Raw genomic sequence first — 23,129 nt, 5'->3', positions numbered from 1 at the left:
GAGGATGTGGAACCACCAGCAGGCTGAGATTTCGAGAGTGCAGACTAACCAGAGAGTTTCAGTCATGGTTGGTTGGGGTCAAGTGCTGAATAGGGGGCTTGACTGAATTTGGAAAGACCTGTCACTATAGAGACTTAGGGATGAAAAATAAATCCCGAAAAACAAAGCACATGTTCTGGAAGTTGGCCAGCAACTAGCATAAGGAAATAGAATTGGAAGATCTCAGGACAGTATTCTTAGTGTCATCACTGAATGACATTTTAGGGAATATCTAACAAACCTGATTGAAAGCTATAAAATACTGCTGAAGATAAAGAAGACCTAAGTAAGTGATAGGTCAGAAGACTCAGGTTCTAAGATGGGCATGTATGCACATATAGACACACTCAGACATAGCCAGGTACACAGGTAAGCCTGCAGACATACAGAGACATACATACACACGCAGAGAGAAGCACACACAGACACACAGAGAGAAGCATGTGCAGAGACATGCATATGCACACATGTACACAGAGATAAACACACAGAAGCACACAGATATGCATGCAGATACATGCACACAGACACACAAAGAGGAGCATATATAGAGACATGCATGCACACACACAGACACACACACACAAGCTGATCTATAGATTCACAAGGTCTTTTCTGCACTCATTGGTAAACTGGCAGTGAAATTGATACGAGTGTGGAGATGGGGGCCAGCAGAGCTCTAGAGAAAAGTAAAAATGAAAACCAGGGTGGCCTCAGCCTTAACTTATGGGGGTGGGTATACTTCTGAAATTGCTGAAATATTGTTCATGTTTCTGTACACAAGTGCCCCCTCAGCTTCTTCTCACATGTGAAAAAGCAACTGGCAATGGACCAGAGAACTAAACAGAAAGTGCAATATTCTAATAGAAGCAAGCCCTGTGTGCCCTTGAGTTGGGGGAAGATTACTTAGATGTGACAAATGAATATGTGGAACCTCTATCAGAATATAAGACACATTTCCCGACAGTCACTGTTTGGAGTGTGGAAAGTTGAGCTCTAATCTGAGAAGTACATGTTCCCAGCAGAGACTTACCAGAGATTTACCATGTAGAATATAAGAAAACAATTTGTATATATTCCATACTTTCTTCATCCATTCTTCATTTGAAGGGCATCTAGGTTGTTTCCAGGTTCTGGCTATTACAAACAATGCTGCTATGAACATAGTAGAGCATATACTTTTTTTGTATGATAGGGCCTCTCTTGGGTATATTCCCAAGAGTGGTATTGCTGGGTCCATGGGTAGGTTGATCCCGAATTTCCTGAGAAACCTCCACACTGCTTTCCAGAGTGGTTGCACAAGTTTGCATTCCCACCAGCAATGGATGAGTGTACCCCTTTCTCCACATCCTCTCCAGCAAAGGCTATCATTGGTGTTTTTGATTTTAGCCATTCTGACAGGAGTAAGATGGTATCTTAAAGTTGTCTTGATTTGCATTTCCCTGATCGCTAAGGAAGTTGAGCATGACCTTAGGTGTCTTTTGGCCATTTGAACTTCTGGAATATATACATATTAGAGTACTACTCAGCAGTAAAAAAACAAGGACTTCTTGAAGTTTGCAGGCAAATGGATGGAAATAGAAAACACTATCCTGAGTGAGGTAAGCCAGACCCAAAAAGAGGAACATGGGATGTACTCACTCATATTTGGTTTCTAGCCATAAATAAAGGACATAGAGCCTATAATTCAGGTTCTTAGAGAAGCTAAATAAGAAGGAGAACCCCCCAAAAAAAACCTATAGGCATCCTCCTGAATATTAACCTTCATCAGGCGATGAAAGGAGACAGAGACAGAGACAGAGACCCACATTGGAGCACCGGACTGAAATCTCAAGGTCCAAATCAGGAGCACAAGGAGAGAGAGCACGAGCAAGGAACTCAGGACCGCAAGGGGTGCACCCACACACTGAGACAATGGGGAGGTCCTATCGGGAACTCACCAAGGCCAGCTGGCCTGGGTCTGAAAAAGCCTGGGTTAAAACAGGTCTCACTGAACATAGCGGACAATGAGGACTACTGAGACCTCAAGAACAATGGCAATGGGTTTTTGATCCTACTGCACCTATTGGCTTTGTGGGAGGCTAGGCATTTTGGATGCTCACCTTACTAGACCTGGATGGAGGTGGGTGGTCCTTGGACTTCCCACAGGGCAGGGAACCCTGATTGCTCTTTGGGCTGACGAGGGAGGGGGACTTGATTGGGGGAGGGGGAGGGAAAGGGGAGGCGGCGGTGGGGAAGAAACAGAAATCTTTAATTAATAAAGAAATAAATAAATTAAAAAAGAAAACAATTTGTAAAATACAAGAATAGAAAACAGTGAGGAAAAGCTCCAAAAACCAAAGGGTGTTGGGTGACATGAGGGATGCTTGGTCACTGGTTTTGGGAAGTGTGGCTAGGCACCTGGGAGCCACAGTGAGACACTACTACTGCAGACTGTTAGAAGCTCAATTAAAACAGTTGTCTGACTGTAGATGCTGGCTATGATGGAATGGGACATGAAGTCTTGTTCACTGCTGCTCAGAACATAAAGTGGTAGAGCCTCTTTGGAAAGTAGCTTGACAGCACGAGTCCCATAGGGAGTCTAGCGCATTTGTGCACACAGCTCTGCTTCATAGTCCTGAGCTGGAAGCAGCTCAGTGTCTCTAGACTAATGAATGGATAGACTGTGGTGTGCCCATTCAGGGGAACACACCTCAGCATTTGCAGTGAATAGACAAACTGTGGTGTGCTCATATGGGGACACACACCTTAGCATTTGTAGGGAGTAGATAGACAAGTTAACATGTGCCTATTCAGGGGAAACACACCTCAGCATTTGCAGAATAAACAGACAGATTGTGGTGTGCTCATTCAGGGAAATGTGCTTCAATATTTGCAGGAGTAGATAGACAAACTGTGGCATGCCTGTTCAGAAGAATACACCCCAGCATTTGCAGGGATAAACTGTGGTGTGCCCGCCCATTCAGGGGAACCTACCTCAACATTTGCCAGGAATGGACAAACAAGCTGATCTGATGGTTCAGGGATTACCAAAGTGTGGTGTGCCATTCAGGGAAATGTTCTGTGGAATTTGCAGAGAATGAATGCATGGAATACCAAGGAAAATTTTCAAAATAGTAGCTCTAAGTGAAGGACATTAGGAAGAACAGTACATATAGTACAGTAGCACCTCTGTACAAGTGTTGGATGTTTACTGGTGTGCATTGAGGAATAGCTCAGTGGTTACCTGGAGACTGAGAGGACTTATAAATGGCCACAAGGACACACATGGGGTGACAGACAAGTGCACTGTCCTAACTGTGATGATGTTTTCACACATAGCAGAACATAGCTAATTATGAATAGATGATGCAGCACACGTGATAGATGGTCACAGGTGTGTCTTCCTGCTCTACCGCTCCCCTAAGCCAGAGACTTATGCAAATGGATTGCTTGAGATAAAGGGGGTCATATGTGTTGACAATGATAGTGAAGAAACTTTGAATCTGTATGTACCCAATAACATAACCTCCAATATAGAAAACAAATTTGGTAGAACTACAAGGAGAAAATCTACCATTGTCATATAAATTTTTAATAATCCTTATTTTCTAGTAGATTGTATGCAGATTAAAAACCTTTAAGACGAATTAACACTTTGAGTTAATTTTCGTCAATAGACATAAGTGAACTGCTGCCTCCAGGAGCTCCAGTCCTGTGTTTACAAACAGCAGACATTTTGTGGTGTGACTTTTTCTGTGGAGATGTCAAGAAACATCTACTCATTCCACACCAGCAAAAAAGGACCCAGTCCAGGTCCAGGTTGGTGAGTCAGGGAGTCTATTCTGTCTACTTACAGAGTGTTGGCCCATCCACGTGGGTCATCGCTGACAGCTCAGTCATGTCAGCTGTGTCAGAGCCAGGCCTGTGGCCTCAGTGTCCATGCCCTGTTCTCCAAGTATGCTACCTCATAAAACATTTTGGAAGATGTGTTCTATCCCAAACTCAATTCCAAATTACTTTCAAAGACCTGGAGTCTTTAAATCCCATTTTCTAAGAACTCGGTTAAGTCACAGTCAATAACTCAAAAGCTAAAGGGACAGAAATGAACCGTGCATTTACAGATTTGAAAAGATGTACTGGTAAATCAGGTATGATTCAAAAAAGACATCATAAAAGCCAGTGGCACGTTCTTAGACATTGGGATAATAAAGGCTCATTAAGTCTTGGAGTGCAGCTGAAGTAGGGCTTCTAAGGGTGACTGACAGGCTTGCACTGCTTGCTTGTATCAGAAATGAAGAAAAGCCAGACACTAATGAGCCTGCCGCCATCTCCCTTAAGTTAGAAAAGGAACTGAAAAAAAGAAAGTACTCTATTTCTGTATGTGTTTGAGAATGCCCACAACAAACTACAGGAAGGAGAGAGACAAACTTACAGGCAGGAAATAATCAAGATAACAGGAGAGCTTAATACAATACCCATCATCAGAGTCTTAAGTTGACTGATTGGTTGGTTGGTTGGTTGGTTGGTTGGTTGGTTGGTTGGTTGATTGATTGATTGATTGATTTTAGAGAACAACTGGATTTTAGGAAACTCCAGCACGGTTAACAGCTTAGATGGAAGAAAAGGCAACTGGGAGTGGAATTAAGAATTAAGAATTCTGATATCTCCAAACAGCAGTAGGATGCTGAGGCAGAGGATTATGAGCTCCCGGTCAGCCTGGGCTACTTAGTGAGAGCCTGCCTAAAAAATGAAGGGGGAGTTCACATTTCCAAATAGGGTATTACTGTAAATGCACAGAAATCCATATGAGAAATTTCTGAAAAAAATAAGAGTATAAAGAACTCTGAGGAAGTCTGAATTGTTTTGTAACCATATAGAAATTAATTCTGGGGTGTAGTTCTGCTCACAGAGAAGTCATCAGACCCTGCCCACCACACAGGGGCTGTCTCTCAGGAATGGGAAGGAAGCATCCTAAAGCTGTGTACACTCTCCTGAGAAAGGAAAAGGGGAGAGAGGCAAATAGCTTAACGCTTAAACTCTACAAAGGCAGTTAGAGGAAATGAGAATTGCCTCTTGCCTGGTGAGTGCAGTCAGGACATAGCCAGGATTAAAAGCTGGAGTTCGTCATTACTGAATACAGTTTACCCTGGGAACGCAAGGTGGTTCAGTCAAAGGAACCGTGACTCTCAAGGCGTCTTCCCACTACCAGATGAATTTATCATCTCGGCGGATGCAGAAGTCATCTGTGACTGTGATAGGAGCTCTCTTCAGCCTGGAGCTGGAAGAGACTTTCCTAACTGCTGTGATGGCAGGCCTCAGCAGACATCATTCCCTGTGATGAAATGGTGGCAGCCGGTCCTCTCACAGGCAAGAAGTAGAGCAAGGGACTGTGCAAGTCGCACGAACACAGCGCTGGGCAGGCAGTGCAGGGAGACAAGCAATGCCCACCTCTAGGACGAGAGTGGGCAGCCTGCTCTGCTAGTGGCCTGCATGTCACTAAGACCACTGGCCACCTCCCCACTCTTCCTAGTTGGACTCTTTGTAGCATGGGGCCTATGGCATCCCTGGGGCTCCCTGACTCCTGTCAGGGTGTTTCTGGTCTAGACCACTGGTTACCTCCTTGTGCACCCTACTCTAAGTCTCAGCAGAGTCACAGCTATCTCGTCAAGGGTGTCCTGCTTCAGCTGCAAAGCCTCTTGTCTTTGAAAGTGGCAAATCCATCCTAGTTAAAGCCCTTCCCCCTCTTTCCTTTAGACCTGAATACATCACATGTAGCAGTACTTTGTGGGCTCACCCTTTACCCTGGATCTAGAAGTTCCACTCTAGTTACAAGCTCTTGCTCCCCTTTGGTGTGCAGCACTAACACTTGCCAGTTTTATGATGGATATGTCCCTGCCTATCGTGAGCTCTGCCTCTCCCACCTTGCCTGCCCTGTGCCATGTTCTCAGTGGGACACCAGTGAAGCCTTTGAAGCGTCTCTTCCATCCTCAGAGCTTCCTGGGCTCATGAGGGCACCTGGTGCCTGGGACCCGCAGGTCTGTCCTCCACAAGCTTCCCCGCACTGCCAGCCATTGTCTGCTGTAGTGCTGCTGAGCCACCCCAGTGCTTTGGGGCTGTCACCAACATTCTCTGACTTCAGGACGTTTGGTGTGCTCTATGTGTCCGCCTGGCACACCCTCCTAGGTTCTTTGCTTGAGTTCCTCTTTAGCTGACTGAGCACTGTATAGAAATTAGGGTCAGCCCCTAAGTTTGTGTAGAGACACCCCTCTTGTTAACCCACCTTCTCCCTTGCTGTATTTTCTCCATAGCTGTCACCTTCTGATGCACTGTATACTTTCATTATAATATACCAATAACAGTGACTGCATAGGTCTGTGTGGACATAGCAGAACCATGAAGCTAACAAACTGAGCCCTAAGCTTGGGACCCCTGGTCGGAGTAGTTTGTGTTTGGCCTTGGAGCCACATAGGAGTTGCAGGGAGTGAAGAGAGGAGAGCCTTCCAGGAAGGAGCTGGGAGGGCCGGGGGGGTGGCCTGGGCAGTTGCTCAGGCCTCCAAGGGTGGCAACAGTATGAGATGATGAGAACAGAGGGAAGGGTGCATTTGACTGTACTGGAGAGAGTCGTGAGGTGGGAGTTCAGGCAGATGCCGCCAGACTTCCTGTCGTGCTGGCTGCATTCCCTATTAAGGCCACAGGACAACTTCCTCCGGCCCCACAGCTTGTTCGGTGTCCCACTTGACCTGGTTCCTCAACTTTCAGACTTGCTTTCTCCTCTGGGAAGTGGGGGCTGCTCTCCAAGGCTCAGGTGTAGGATGGGCATTTGCCACATCTACTGACACTATTCCTGGCTGTCATCCGTGAATCCATGAGTTACTGTTTTTGGCAATGTTGAAAGCCCAGGCTGGGACTCTGCTTACCAGAATGTTGGTCTTAAAATGGCACTTATGGTAATGGGTTGAGCATGCTGCAGTCCAGTCTCTGAGTAACAGTGAGCTCTCCCTATAACCCTAACTAGAAAGCCCACCAGGACAGCTTCACCTGTTGGCTGCTGTCTCCCCACACTAAGCTGCTCTCTCCATGTTTTTTCTCTTTCAGTCTGAACCCGAGGGCTTTTCTCATTTCCACTTGTATGTTTGTGCTGCTTTCCTCGTGAGATGGCGGAGAGAAATTCTAGAAGAAAGAGATTTCCAAGTAAGTAACTGCTCTTCAGAAGAGCCCTGTTATGCTTTCTGCTGAAAGAAAGGTTTATTAAGTTCTCGTTCATGGCTGATTTGTGGAGGAGCTGTGAGGAGCGCTAGTTGTCTTCACTACTGACCTCCTGCTGCTGAGAAGTATCTCCCGCTGAGACACAGAGCTGGTGGCATTGGCCACTGTGGTGGGAACTGGGCCTGGGCCAGCTTCATAAGCCCTCACCCAGACTCCCTGAGCCATGTGTCATCACCAGTGTGACATTGGAAGGTCTGGTGTAACCTCCAGCTCCCAGAGCCTTTTATCTCAGCACCTGTGATACACTAGAGGCTGTTTGGGATAAGAAACCACACAGGCCAAGCTCCCATCTCATCAGTCACCTGGTGGCTGTGTGACTTGGGATACATCACTTAAGTCTCTGTGCAAGTTTCCTTACCAGCTTAACAGTAAAGCTGCTAGAGAGCCCAGTTGTCAGAGGCCTTGTTGGACGTACATCCTGCCAGCTTTGTGTTCCATCCAGATCCCCACATTCCTGGACTACCTGAGTGCCCCTAAGAGGTGGCCATAGTATTATGAGGACTGTTGACCCTTCCTAGGTGCTTTCTGCTATTGCTAAGATGTCAGAGAGTCCTTGAATCCATCTCAGAGGACTAGTGGGGAAAGGCCTTGCTGGGCAGGGTGGGGTGATTTAGGGTGCAGCAAAGAAGACACCAACATTGGAGGGACAGGACTCTGCACTATCTGTGGTCACTGCCTTCCACCTCACTCTCTTGGCCACCCAGCTCTTGATAGGCTAGGGGATCTATAGTTCCCAGTATGGTAATTCAGGGGAACTCGGCAGTCTTGTTCCTCAACCCTAAGCTTCTCAGATGACTCTGAGCTCCCTGCCTCCCGTCTGATAACTGTTGGAGGTGTTGGTAAAGTCCTGCATAGTCACAAGAGTCCTGCTCGGACCTCAGGGGTGACAGTTGCTTTTAGTGTCCATTTGCCACAACTTAGAATGACCTGAGTAGGAAGCCTCACCCGAAAAACTGCCCTGATGGCCTCAACAGATGTGTGAAGACCCTCTCTGGGTGAGGCTGGCACTTTATGGCAGCAGCTCAAATAAGAAGGGCTCAGTAGAAGAAAGGCCTGTGGACAGGTGAGGGTGTAGGTTAGGGGAAGGAGCTTCCAGTAAGACCTTTGGCTTGGCAGGCAGAGGTCTTACCAAGCCTTAGTGTTTAAGTACATGGGACATGAGGCTGTCCTCCTAAGTCACTGCCCTTGTCATTACAGAGTTCAGTTGTTGTGTGGGTTGCTCAGTGTGCTGACTGGGGTCCTCGGTTGGACAGCACTAGCCTTGTGGATATGATTTATGAGTGGTTGAGATATGTTGGCTCCCTGCCCCACTAGGCATATGCAAGGTTGCTGGCCTACCTGGCCCTTCTTGCTGCATCCTGAGAACATAGAAGCTCTAGGGAACATGACTCGCCCTGTCACCAAGTGATTTGGAGTAAATGCTCAGCTGTAGGATTGGGAGGATGCTCCCATAGTATACTTGAATGCTCAGCTGTCTCCCATAGTACACTTGTTTGTCCTCAGGAAGCTCTGGGAAGCAGGGCTGGCTGTACAGGCACCTGCCTGGCCATTTGACCTAACTACCTATTTATGGAAGAGAGAAGGCCCTGCTTTCCTGATTTCCCGGTGTACAGTGGCCACTCAGTGTGCTGGCCGGGGCATTACGTTCCCACTGGACAATATGCACTCCTGGTCTGACCGATTCCCAGAAGCCAGAGAACTTGTCCCAGATTCACGTTACTGCCCATCTTCCTGAGGGCCAGAGGTCTCAGCTGAGCTAGCCTGTCAGGTTACTGCCACCTCGAATCTGGCCTCTCAGGTTGGGCAATGGTGTCTAAGAAGGCTCAAGGCAGATTGCAACACCTTCCAGGCTAGGCCAGCCTAGGGTCATAGGATACAGGGCAGTAGAGAACTCATGTTATACACAGCCATGTGTTTAGGAGCAGTATCCCCCATCCTACAGTAATACCTCTGCAGCCTTCTGGAAAGACCTTAGACCACAACATGTGCCCAGCACAGCCTGCCCCAGAGTTCTTTCATGAGCCACCTTCAGCAAAGGGCTGTCAGTCCTCTCCCTACAGACTGGCTCGGACTAGATCGGAACACTGGTCACGGGCTCTTGGGTGCAGCCTTTATCTTGTGAGTCTATGCAGTGAAGTGTCATGTGGTCAGCAGTACCTATGCCCCTTGAGAGGTAATCAAAAGCTATGTGCAGCTACTAGCCACTGGGAGTGACTGGGGCCACTGTGGCTATGTGTGTGATAGACAGGACCCATGGCATCCTGACAGGCTGCTGTAATGGCATCCCCTGCTCTTGCTCAGTCTGCGTGATTTCAGCACTCTCTTGTTTAAGAGATGTATTTATTTGCTGTTTGGCTGGAGCTGTGCTGTTATGATTACTGGGTTCACCTTGAGAGTCTGAGCACAGTGTGTTGCTGGCCTCCTGAGGGTGTTGTCCTCCTCCTCTCCACCTCCTCATACAGCCAGTACAGGGTGTGGGTGCCGCCTGGAATGCAGCCCTGCAAACCTGCAGTTTGGGTGTGGATGGCGAGGGCAGGGAGCCACAGGGTAGATTTTCTTCTGTGCTAGAATAAAGTGGCACTTTGATGTCCTGGAGGCTGGAAAGAGTGTGTGTCATGAACCCAGTGTGTGTTGTGGAGAACTGAATTAAATTAAATGAAGACCCCTGGGGTGCTGGTGAGCTCAAGAGATTGTGCTTGCCACTGTGACATTTTAGGAAATGTTTCTGCCCTGTGGATAGGGTGGGGTGAGCCTCTGGCAGTGGGGTGTTACTGGCAATGGTTTCCACAGCCCCTGCTTTGTTCACTGAGATTTGCCATGTAGGCAGTAATGTGTTGCTGCCTGTCATTTCCATAGGAGCAGGATTGTGCTTGAGGAGGAGGCACACCCAGGGCAAGGCAGGGACTAGCCTATAGGCCAGAACAGAGAGGGGGCAGCTGGGGTGCTGCACTTGGGCTGGTTCTGTAGCTGTGTTGGGCCAGCTTGGGAGAGTGGGACAGTGTTGCAGGAGGTCCTTCCGCAACAGGACAGGCAGGAATTCAGGCTATGCACTGGGCCTTTGGACCCTGAGTAGAGGCACCTCTCTGAGGGAGTGTGCATGGCTAGGTACACAAGGATCTGTATACTATGTGAAGGTGCCCTCCTACAGGCAGTCACCTCCCTTTCCATCTCTATCTCTGGTGCCCCTCAGTACATTACCCATGATGCCCATAGGCTCTGCACAGTGAGCGTCTGACTATGGTCTCTCCACAAGCTACATTATCTCTGCTAGCAAGGGAGTTCTGTGTTCCTGTGTGTCCTTCTTTAGCCAGATTTCTAAGGGGTCTTTCAGGTAAAAGAAGCTCCAGGGTGTAGAATGCCTTGTATCCCCTTGGGACTACTTGTCACTCATTGCTTCCTCTGTTTTCTGTGGGATTGTTTTACAGTAAGTGACCTTGGGAGTGAGGGGAAGGAAACCTGTGCCTTCCTTCAGTGCCTGCTGTCCCCCCACCCCAGGAACAGCAAATAAAAATAAACCCCAAAGGGCTGGCTGTAGTGTGATACAAAATCAGAAGGCTTGAGTGGACTGCATAGCTGAGACACGGACCACGCAGAACCCCATGCAAGACTGCTGATACCTCCTCAGGAGGCATTGTTTGCACACCATGACCCACAGTGCTAGCGCTGGGGCTCTAGATGCTGCCTTTTCTGGCTTTTGGACTGCATCAAGTGCAATGTTGTAAAATGTGCTTTGTGTCTTGTCTTATTAACTGACTTCTGAGATTTCTAGCCAGGGTTTTAGCCTGAGGTTTTGAGTAGACTATCCAGTCATCCTCTGATCCCCCCTGCCTCTAGAGCCTGGCACACTTGTGCTTAGCCCAGACAGTGTTGGCTGTGTCCTACCAGCCTCCAGAAACAGCTGGCCCAGAGGAGTAGTAAGCATTATGTTGGTGAGCTTCCCCTGTGGAAAGAATGGAACCTTTATTCTCAGTCTTAAAGACAGAAGCTCTATAGAAACAAGAGGTGACAGCCACCTACAGTGTTGTTTTAGATGAAGTCTGGAGGACAGTTGTTGTCTTTCTGTGACCCGAGCTGCTGAGGAGCCTACAGACTTGGTGGTCTGTGAACAACGCTTGTAGATAAACACACCACTGTGCCTTGTTACTGCATGGCCACCAGCGTCACTGTGAGAAGAAACATCTATGTGCCCATGATGAGTGCTCAGCAAGGGACAGGATGAAGGACAGCAGCCTACTTCTGGAAGCCATGTTCCATGTCAAATCCCTGCCTTCCTGGATAGGCCATGCTCCTGGTGGCACTAGAAGGATTGCAGGACCTAGCCAGACTATAGGGAATGACCTGGTACCTCCTCTTGCTCTCATCTGGGTCTCGAGTAGATACCAGAGGTATCTGTGGCTGCTCATTTAAAACTAGATAGAACAGATAAGGGCAGTTCTGGGTGTGGGCTCCAGGCTGTCTGTTTGTCCCTTGTCCCCTCGATCTCCATCCATGTTTTTCTACGTGTGCTCAGTAATCACTCCCAGAACCCTGCTTGGCCCAGGTCCATGGAGGGTAGCTCAAGCTGGAAGTAGCTTGGCAGTGAGGGGTCTGTTCTTCTTGGGGCAGCATGGGACACTCTGCAGTGGGAACCTGGATTGGGGACAGAGTAGAGAACTGAGATCAGGCAATGAGAAGTGGCAGGAGAGAGGACCGAATAGCACTGCCGTTGTGGATGGGTCTGGTGACTGCTGTCCTGTAAAAGGGCTGCGGGCTTTGGGGATAGGAGAGAGGGAAGGCAGACAGGGACAATGGAACATGTATCCAGGACAAGGAACATTGAGGTTCAGCAGGGGAGGGTGAACAGACAGACAGATTAGGAAGAGAACTAAGGATACCTCCAGCAAAGGCGTGTGGGAGCTACAGCAGTGAGGCTGACAGAAGAGCCTGCTGGGACAAGATGGGGAACAAAAGAAGGAGCTACAGGGCAGAAGAGAGTAACATTTCCAGGGAGAGCCAGTGGGTGGGAGAGGCAGATAATTATGAAGAGCCTGGAGACCACAGTGGAAGGACAGGGACTTCACCATGAACAGGAGCTGGGCAATGGCCACTCTGGTGTGAAGAGAAACCATGTTTTGTGCGGTTTTACACAGTCACCATGGGGCCAGTCAGTGTGGATCCTAGGTGGTTCATGCGTAGATTCTGCATTGGAGTTGCCACCTCAGCTTAGAGTCCAGAAGCATCTCTGAGATGGATGTTAGTGAGGCAGCCTTGATGGTATAGGACCGCATGCCTTTCTGTGGTGCCACGTGGTAACCATGAATGTACCACCATGGAAGTCATGACCTGTGCACTTTCCCGCCTGTGTGAGGCATCCGGAGGAGTCCAGCAGAGCTGCAGGAGGAAACCAAGCCCTGTATCGTCTGGATAAAACGCTGACTGGGAGTCTGATAGAGAGGGATGAGAAGCTCTGAGTAGACACTGATTCTCAACAGAGAATGCATCTTCCTAAGCTGGTACAGCATCTCCAGAAGCAAGTCATCAGCCTCAGCCAGAGAGCCTGCAGGTTGGAGCAGCCATCCCATGTGGACTGTCTTCCTCAGTGAAGTGCTTCAAAACAGAGACGCCAACAAGCCGGGAACAGATGATCAAGGTGAAGATGATCGCAGAGTCACCGACAGAGTTTTAAACATGCTACATGGCTGGTACCAGGCTTGTAGATAGATGTAAAGCTAAAGTAATTTTATTTAAAAATTTCCAGAAGAAACACAGTCACCTTTAGCTCAAAACAAGGAACAATGAGGCCAGTTTATAACAATAAAGAAACTAATAAGTGAAAATGAATGGGCTAGAAATTGGAGTTGAGGGGCTAGGGGGATGGCTCAGTGGGTAAAGCACTTGCCATGCACCAGTGAGGGCCTGAGTTCAGGTCCCCAGAGCCCATGTAGAGTTAGGGCTGTAGTGCATTCTTTAATCCTGCACTCATTCTCCTCTGCCATGAGACAGGAAGTGGGGACAGGAGACAACCCACCTCCCACCTTTGAGATCCAGCTAACCTGGTGTACATAAGAGACCTTGTCTCTTCAAGATGGAAGACAAGGACTGACACCTGAAGTTGTTATTTGGCCTCCATCTGCACCTTTGCCACACATATGTACATACACACATCTCTCATACACACAATTAAAAAGAAAGAAACTAGAGCTGAGAAGTAGATTGTTAAGTATATGTTGGAGGATTTAAAGCTGCCAGTGACAGGCAGGCCAAGAGGCAGGTGTGTGAAAAAGGGGGAAATTAGATATTTGGGGAGAATATACAATGCTGAAATTGCCTGATGACTTTTCTTTAACCCTGCAGCCTGGGTAGGACCATTCTTTGTGGCTAGATTAGGATAAGGCTGGAGCTTGGCTATTCCAGCCCGCACATGTCTTTCTGGGAGTGTGCTCACATGGTCCCCCTGAAGGAAACAGAATTCCATGTTTTGTTTTACAGAGCTCAGGCACATTGGTCTGTCCTCATCTTAGTCACTGGACTACTGTGTAGTATGCCTCTGACTGCTCGTTAGTCTTTCTCCATGTCTGCTGATGTCTGAGAGAGGTAATTTATAAACAATAGAAACACATTTTTCACAGTTCTAGAACGGGGGATGTCTAAGAGTATGCTGCAGGTTCAGAGTCTGCTTCTGAAGTGGTACCTTGGTGTTGTGTCCTTATGTGGCTGCCACAGAGAACAGAAGGCACTCGGACTCAACACCTTGGTGAGGGCTCTGCTCTGTTTGTGAAGGGGACTTAATTCCCTGCCAAGTACTAAATTCTTTTTAGTATTAGCACCTTGGGGACTAAGTGCCTTCTGTATGAATGTTGAGGGCATTGAGACTGTGGGTAAAGTTGTATGTGGGTTACATGAGGTCCACAGGTCAGGGATAGCTCACAGACTACTCACCAGGAACCAGGTAGGAATGCACACATGACCAAGTAAAGGTATCAGTTATGAAAGAAAGCCTGTGCACAAATCAGGTGGCAATCTAATTCCCCTCTCACAATTCAATAACTCTTGAAAGTGTCAATATACTGATCTAGTAGTTCATAATCCATAGTTACCTAGCCTTGTCAGGCTGATTTGCTGCTTACAAGTTTATTGGTATTGGTCACTTCACATCTGGGCTCCTTTAGGTGGGCACCCCAGTAAGTCCCAGTTACACTCATGCTGAGTGGGAATGTCACTGCGACATGACCAGATCAGTGGAATGAAAGGCACCCAGATCAGGCTCCCCGCATACTCCTCACAAGAGATGCACGGAACATATTCTCTCAACAGAAAATGGGGGCCATGCCCTTTAGGGATCCAGGAACTAAAGCTCCTCTTGTGCGATGGTCACAGGGCGTCCTCTGCCCTCTAACACCAGGTAAGGAACTCTGTTTGCCACGTGTGTGAGAGTAGTCCAGGTGTGCTGGCACCAGACACGGCCTGCTCCTTACCGTTAGCACCCACAGAAGAGGTCAAAAGCTATGTTCCCAGGTGCTGTGTTTCCACATACTGCTGATAGGACGTTCTGACGGTAAGCTAAAGGCAGTCACGGGGTCTCCTACAAGGTACAGTAGCTCTTCCCAGGTGTAAGAGAAAGAAAACAACTGACTGCTCAGTAAGTAGAAGTAGCCATACTTTCTTAGCGTGCTGAGAGATGTCTGAAACCCACAGCCTTCATTCCTAGGGAGTGACGGAAACAGGAGTGCACTTCCTATCCGTAGAAACTGTGGATAGCTCAGACCTGTGAACTCTCCAGGGTAGCCCAGCAGTAGAATCAGCTGTGCCCCGAAGGCACATGTTTCTTTCTACTGGGACCCATCCCCTGTATACATGGGGCCAGGGGAAGCAGGCCTAGCAAAGGGCAGTCAGAGACCCTTCCCCTGAAGTGGGAACCTAGAATCCTGCCTGGGAACCAGGAAGCACAGGCAGCCCTGGGCTTCTGGGTCTTGCTTGTCTGAGTAGCTGAGTGGGAGTCCCTTCCAGCACCACTTGCTGAAGCTTACTCCGCACACATTTACATTGCTTTTGTGACACTTGATACTATAATGTTGGTTTTTAACTGACGAGATCCCCAAGGGAAGGTATCTCCCAAGATTATTCTGAGCACGTGCAGACAACCTAAATGTTTGTCTGAAGCAGCACAAATTAAAGGGCAGGTGAGACTCAGAAATTGCTTTTTTTTTTTTTGGTTGTTCTCAGCTGGGACTAAAGCCCACCCTGTGTCCTTAATATACAAAGAATTCATGCACAGTACTAATGAAAAGGAAATGTCCTCATGGAAAATGGATGAAAACACTCAGAGCGGTCAGACATGCCACTGAAGAATTATGCAACTGTTAAGAAAATGCGAAGTATCTTTCAGTCATTAATACAGCGCTGGAAAATGAGCACAGGTGATGCCTGTCGGCACACAGCACTTGTGACATGGAGATCAGCAGGTGTGTAATGGAGCAGACGGTGCCCTGCGCCTCCTGGAGACCTAAGTGTAGAGCCTTTCTGGAGAGGTTCCAGAAGTTCAAGTCCCCGGCTGACCTCTGCCCCAGTACTAGCCTGTGATCCAGGGAGAACAGGTCAATAGCAGTCTGAAGGGCCAGAGGCAGGCCTCCAAACCACATGAATCACTGTTTGGAATAGTTTGTAACTACCCAAACCTGGTCTTAAATAACCTTGGTGGATTTAGGGATGCTGGGCGTATTTCTGTGGAGAAACCTGGCCCGGAATTGCATTCCTCCACACAGGACCAGCAGTGCAAAGACGATCCCAGATTGGCTTGTGTTTAAAGCACAGAGGAGACTGAACAAAGCAAGCCCCAGTGTGAGCGATGATTATTTTGGGTTAGTGGTGTCCAGATGATTTCATTCTCTTGTTCGGCCTTCCCCTTCTTCTGGCCGATGTGCATAGCTGTGGTTTTCTAACCAGGGCAGTGTCCACTTTCAGGGCAGCCCCTGCTCTGTGAGTTCATGGCTCAGGGCAGGTACTGAGGGATGCTGGGCTCTGAGCCCACAGCCTTTCTGGGATGCAGTGCAGAAGTCAGGCATGTGGACACATGCACAGAATTTACTAATGGAGCTAAGGTAAGGCATATGCCCACTCTTCTGGGGACCTTGATGTTCACAGATGCCTGTGTATAGTGACACACAGGAGTGTGGTTCTGTCTGAACCACAGGAGAGACTTGGAAGCATGGGGTCGGGGGCAGAGATCACACAGGCAGAAGAGAATGATGCAGTTCCCTCACAGAGCCCAAGCTGCATGAAGTACTGGGGCAGCTGGCCCTTCTCTCTGGTAGCCACTGTGAGGAAACTTCTGGAACTGTTGTCCCAGTGTTCCTTCTGCAGAGTAGTGAATTTTAAGTCACTTCTGAGAAATGGATGTGGGATCTTCATACAAATGAATCAAACCTCAACACATCACATTCCAGTCCCCTCTCTGGGCCACACCCAGAGCCCAGCTCTTCTTTGGGACCTCCCCAAGGATTCCCCCCATCCCGGGGCTCCATTCCTGAAACATTAGCTTTCTTAAGTGCCCAGACCTTACACAGAGGAAGCTGCGGTAAGAAGCCACTGGAAAGACTCTAGAAGAAGCAGCATTCACCTCTGCCCCTACCCCACTCTCACCCTGCCTCCCAGTCTCTCCCCTCTGATTCGGGGAGAATCACATCCTGTAGTCATTATACACAGGCAAGGTTGATGATTTGTGCTGGTTCTGGCAGACCTGCATCTTCATGGCCTTGCTGGCAAGGCCTTCCAGCATCTCTGTGGATGGGCCGCTGCTGTCCTGGTCCTCAGGCCTAGCCCAGCTAATTATTCAGAGGTCCTGTCCTGCCTCCTGGGTTATCTAGTGGACTTGAGATAGCATATGGTCTTCTGTCCAGTAGCTAACTGGACATGTGAATAGCCACTGCGGGCTAATGGTTTTATACAGGTTGATGTCTCACCCATTGTACCCTTGAAGCAGCAAATGTCACAAAATGCCAAACTAAAGATCAGTTGTCTTCTTCATTGTTTCTAGACATTTTAAGGACAAAATTGGTCGATTGAAAAGGGATCTTGGAAGTGGATTGTTATTGCTTCCTTTGCTCTGGCAGGTAGCTGTACAGTGGAGTGTGGGGGTGGGTAGAGCAGCCTGTGGTGCTCCGTGGATAAGGCTCCTGTGCTGTAGTGTGAGTGTGTTGTGCTGGCTGGCTGGTGCACTATAGTGTAGTAAGTGTTGCTGTGTAGGACTTGTGTGCGCTGTTGTGTGGAGCTGTTGCTCTGGAGTGTGAGTGGTGTGTTACTGTGTGGGGCTTGCATTCTGTAGTTTGGATGTGTTACTGTATGCACTTGGTGCACTGTAGTGTGGTGGGTATGTTGTTGTATGAGGTTCATGTGCTGTAGTGTGGGTGTGTTGCTGTGGGGCTCGTGTATTATAGTGTGGGTGTGTTGCTGTGGGGCTCGTGTATTATGGTGTGGGTGTGTTGCCATGAGGCTTATATGCTGTAGTGTGGGTGTGTTGCTGTGGGGCTCATGTGATTGCCTGGTGTTTTAGCTATTTCAGCTTCTTGAACAGGACCTTGGGGCCAAGCGCCCCTGACCTGCCATGTCCTGATGGTATATAGTGAAATGCATAAGGAACACCGCCCTTACTGACTGGCCTTGTACTAGATCAGTTGTGGATGCTTCCTGGGCTGAGACAAATCTGCAGAGAGAGGACAGATTTCTAGACCACGTGGAGAGGGCAGGACCACTGGAATGACTGACTGGACTCTACTGGCAGGTGGGCTTTGGTCTGCAGCAAGGCCAGCAGACTGAAAGTAAGATGGGACAATGATGATGTTGTTGGTCAGGAGGAAGGGCTATCTGGGAGCTAAGGGGCAGCAGGCCTTCCCTTAGTTGGGTAGCACACAAGGGCACATATGAGTGTGTGGGCTGGGCAGGCTACAGCAGACCTTGCGTATACCCAGGCTTGCTCCATGGAGCCATCTAACTTCTCTGTCTACCACTTGCTTACTGGTGGACCATCAGGGTCTGGGGACTTGCAGATGATGATACAGCAACAAAGGTGGGAGTCAGGCACTGTAGTGTCCTCCAGAACGAAAGAGCCACGGTCCTGAGGGGACATTTCCTGGAGAGGCTGTGGACACAGCCTTCAGGAGAGCAAGAAGCAGTTGGTAAAAGCAGGAGCTCGGAGCAGGCCTTGCAGCCTGCGGTATGGCTGGTAGGCAGCTGGGTAGGAGCTGGGTTGAAGGAGGCAGAGGGATGTACAGAACAGAACTGTGGGAACTGGGTCGAGATGTGGGGGAGCAGTGGCCACAGACTGAGGGGACAGGCTGCTCCAGCCCCATAGCATGGCAGAGAGAGATGGGTTTGGGTTCAGATGATCAATCACTTTCTAAGAGGAACCAGTGAGTTACAGGGTGCTGAGTTCTAGGACCCAGGGCAGGTAAGTCAGGGTCCAGAGTAGAACAGAGCTTGTGACTGATGATTCCCAGCTGAGCATCTGTAGGGGTGTGGGGGCAGGGAAAGGTCCAGAGTGACCAACCACAGGACCTGCTGAAGAGAAGCGTCAGGCCAAGCCCTAGGTGTAGTATAGGGCTGGAGACGTTTGTGCTCAGGGAGAGAGCCTGAAGACAGGTTAAGGGGAGACAGTGAGAAATTTTTGCCTGAGCTGTCCACCTCTCGCAGGAGATCTAGGCTCATTCCTTGTACTTAGAGCCATTCCCCAGAGCTTGCCATCCCAAACTTACTTTATACTTATGGGGCAGACTTTCACAGAGGATGGGCAGCCTGAGTGTGGTCATGTGTCATCCCCACCCTTCTCCTGCCTTCCAGTGCCCTGTGCCTGTGTAGAATGTTTGTTTCCTGGTCTGCACATTCAAGTACAGGCAGTAATTTTTTTTTCAGACCTCAGAAGATGTGCCCTCCTTATTAAGCCCTACTGCTCATTATGGTAATGGCGGCAGGCATTGAAGATCTGAGCCCTTTCAGCAGGAAGTGTCCTGTGGGCTACAAAGTTGAATAGCAACTTTCTTATCAGGAGAAGTGATTAAAGGCTGGAGATGAGGTGTGAGGAAAGATGAAAGGAGCAGATTGTGGGCCCAGTGGCTTACAGGATCTTAAGTCCAAGGAGAGTAATGAGTGCTTCTTTCCTGTGGCTCAGCTGATGCAGGGAAAACACGGGCCACACCACAAGAATACCCTCCTTGCTGCTGCAGGATGCGACTTGCAAGGATGCTTAAGGGCTTGTGTGTGGTCTGTACCAGGCTTCAGGGCCCTAGGCAGAGTAAGCTTGCTTTGTCTCCTACTAGCTGCAGGAAGGTACGGCATCAAAGAGCAGAGCCTGGAGAGCAGTGCTGGGAAGCCGTGGCCTGGGGGTTGCAGTCTGGGGGTTGCTGACCCAGAGAGTAGCAGCACTGATACTGGGGGCTCCTTTTTCCTGCCTGTATGGCAGTCCACAGAGAGAGACAGGATAGTGAGGGGATGTTCTGCTATGTCTGTATTTCTAATCTTAGAAGAAGGGACTCAGTCTGCAGCTTCTTTATGAACATTAACACACACACAGTGCCTATGTTGATATATAGACAAGTGAAAGAATACATGCATTCACACAGAGTACACATACATATATATATACACAACCATATGTATTCATATAGTGATACAGTGTGTGTGTGTTTGTGTGTGTATGTGTGCAGATACCAGCAGATAAGTATGCACACATGTGGAGGCATGTATCGACAAGCATGCATGCATAGAAAATGTTGCTGTTCCTTTTCTCTTAAACAAGCTCTTTCTTTTTACAAATGGGAAATTCTTGCTGAAATAGGCGTAAAGAAAACTGCTTGCCTGTCTAGAATTTGTTTGAATTTCCTTTGGCACAATGACCCCCTGTGCTTTTGTTACTTAGTTATTATGTCTTCGAGAGACATTTGACTTTCACAGGAGGCCAGTTTACACTTTCTCTGTTCATAAGGGAAGGTGGCATGCTTGTGTGTGGGAAGGAAGAATCTCTGTTTCGTGACCCTTTACCCAAATGCCATGTGGCAGTGGCTATGTGCTCTCTAGAGCCTTGAGAGGCACTTGGGGCCACAGAGGTTGAGGTACCTTCTTGGGAGTACCTGGTGACCTTTCTTTTTGAGACAGTCTTCACCTTTGACCTGAGTTACCTACCCATCCTTTCCCACCTAGATTATCTTCCTCACTGCCTCAGTTTCTCACTCTTTTCAAGAGGGCAGTGCCCTGGGAAGAGACACACCAAATGGCTGATTGAAGGAGGAGTTGTCTGTTTTCATTCCAGTCCCCGAGTTTCTACCCCATCCCCACCCCACACTACCCCAACCCTTACAACAGGGTTCATGCACCTCTCTGTAGTCACCGACCGTGGAAAGGTATGAGGGCTGTTAGTGCAGGCTTACTGCGGTTGCTTCTCCTTTAAGAAATGAACCCACCAGCAGTTCTCAGAGAAAGAAGTGGAAGTCTAGCCCTGCAGAAAATCAATTTGAGTCCCGTGACTATGCTCAGACACACCTACATATTTTATTAAGTCATCTCTCTGTGTTGGATTTTACCTTCTCTGCGGGATGAGCGGCTACAACTTCAGCCCACATGGCCTGGCAATGGCTGGGCTCATGGTCAACACAGACATTTGAAACATATGAGGTATTGTTCAAGGTGGTCAGGCGTCAGTGCACCTCCGAGCACATGGGAAAGCTCAGTGCTTCCAGAGTCATGATTGCCAGCAGGTATAGTCAGTGAGGAAGTGTGAACATGGCCAGATGACCTCAAAGACCAAGACTGTCCATGTATGTTTTGTGCCTGTGTCTCTGCATGGGCTGTCTGCTGAAGAGGCTGGGCTCTTGTTTCCCATATCTGCTTACCAGGGCTGTCCTACCCCCTCTTAGACATAGCCATGTCACTAGGTCCAGTCACTGAGTGTTGCAATGAGTAATGTGTCATAGCTTCATGTGAATAGCAGTTAAAGTTTGAAGACTGTCTTAGGGTTTTATTACTGTGAAGAAACACCATGCCCATGGCAACTCTTACAAAGAAAACATTTAATTGGGACTGGCTTACAGTTCAGAGATTTAGTATATTATTTTCATGATGGGAAGCATAGTGGTGTGCAGGCAGATATGGTGCTAGAAAGGTGGCTAAGAATTCTACATCTGGGTCTGTAGGCAGCAGGATATGACAGTGCCACACTGGGCCTGGCTTGAGCATCTGAGACCTTAAAGCCCACCCCCAAGCTCGCACTTCCTCCAACAACAGCACACCTGCTCCATAAAGGCCACACCTCTTAATAGTGTCATTCCCTATGAGCCTGTGGGGCTCATTTCCTTTCAAACCACTACAGAGACTGTCAACTATTCAGCCTCATTGGCCTTAATGAAGAAAATCCCAAGATTTTCAGGATGTGCCTGGTCTCCATGATGTAGGCAGTTTTGCCCCACCATGCCCTCCCACCATGGTTTTTCTGCCTTGCCATCAGTCCTGAAAGCCATGGAGTTAGTGCACCAGGATCTGAAGCTGAGCCAGATGTGCCTTTTGTCTTTAGTAATTTTCCCAGGTGTCTTGTCACAGTGATGAAAAGTTGGCTGGCATGGACAGATGGTACAACAGGGCCATTGCTGTGATTATGGAAAGGATGGAGGGCTTTGGGAACTGGCTTGCTTTGGAGAAGTCTGGAGAGGGAGACTAGAGGTGCTTTAAGCAGAGCTTAGTGGGTGGTTCTCAAGGGAGTTCAGAACCTGAATGAGGCCAGGAATGTGGAGAGTAAAGACTTCTCATTGGGTTCCGATGGGAAGGGAGACTCTGTTGGGAGGGAAAGCCAAGGCCATTTGTGTTATAATATGGTGGGGAACTTGTCTGCATTTTATCCGTGCCTGGAGACTTTGCTTAAAGCTGAATTTGGAAGAAATTCAAGACCACTAAACTTGCAGGCTTTGGTGTAGGCATTGCTGGCTGTTTCCAGTTAGATTTGCAGTGGGGATGATTAAAACAGGAGAAGGATGTGTAAAACCTAGTAACTTGTCCAGAAGAAAAGTATATGTAAAGTCAAGAGTGAGAAACCTGCTGGCTGAAGGGATTAGTGACATCAGAAAGAAACCAAGTATTTTGCACAAGGGCAGTAGGAAAGCTGCCTTTAGGGCATCTTAGGGATGGCAGGATGCTTCCTATGGCACTAAAGAGTATAAAAGTATGAATACATTAAAAAGACTTTCCTTTGAGAAGGCCGAGCCATCCTGGCACATTGTACACACAGGGCCACCTTGGAAGATTCATTTCAGTGTTCTGAGAAGCCCAGGTGTGCAGGCTATTGCAGCTATGGTCTTAATGAGCCCTGGCTGCTGCTTGACATCACTGCAGACCTTAGTACCCCGTGTGCTGCTAACTTTCTAGGCGTGATGAATGCAAGCAGAGGCTTCCACTGAGGTTTTAAATGAAATATTGGGTGTAAAGGCAAGATACAGCAACAGCACCCCCCCATACACACACATCAAAGAGCAACAGCACCCCCCCACACACACATATTCCATAGGGCAACAGCGTCATCTCCCTACGTCAAAGAACAACAGCATCTCTCCCACACACACATCATAGGGCAACAGCATTGTCCCCCTACACCAAAGAGCAACAACATCATCCCTCTACACCAGAGGACAATAGCATAATCCCCTACAGCAAAGGGCACCAGCATCTCCCCATCACACCAATGGGCGACAGTATCATACCCCCACAGCAAAGGGTACCAGAATCTCTCCTCCATACCAAAGGCGACAGTATCATCTCCTTACACCAGAGAGCAACATCATCTCCCCCCGACACCAAAGGGTGATGGTATCATCCCCCCACACCAAAGGGTG

At 48.5% G+C, this 23,129-nt stretch overlaps 1 protein-coding gene across 1 annotated transcript in view; it reads left to right on the top strand.

Annotated features, from left to right (window-relative positions):
* Positions 1-23,129, top strand: part of Tbc1d22a (TBC1 domain family member 22A) — a 279,341-nt gene that overhangs the window by 226,587 nt on the left and 29,625 nt on the right. The window contains exon 12 of the mRNA XM_050129184.1: positions 7,117-7,212. Within this exon, the coding sequence (XP_049985141.1) occupies positions 7,117-7,212 (96 nt within the window). The remainder of the gene's footprint in view (positions 1-7,116; positions 7,213-23,129) is intronic.

The sequence above is a fragment of the Alexandromys fortis genome, unplaced genomic scaffold (genome assembly GCF_014885135.2).
Source record: "Alexandromys fortis isolate MF-2015 unplaced genomic scaffold, M_Fortis_MF-2015_v1.1 scaffold_28, whole genome shotgun sequence".
Classification (NCBI taxonomy): domain Eukaryota; kingdom Metazoa; phylum Chordata; class Mammalia; order Rodentia; family Cricetidae; genus Alexandromys; species Alexandromys fortis.
This window is presented reverse-complemented; position numbering and strand designations above follow the sequence as displayed.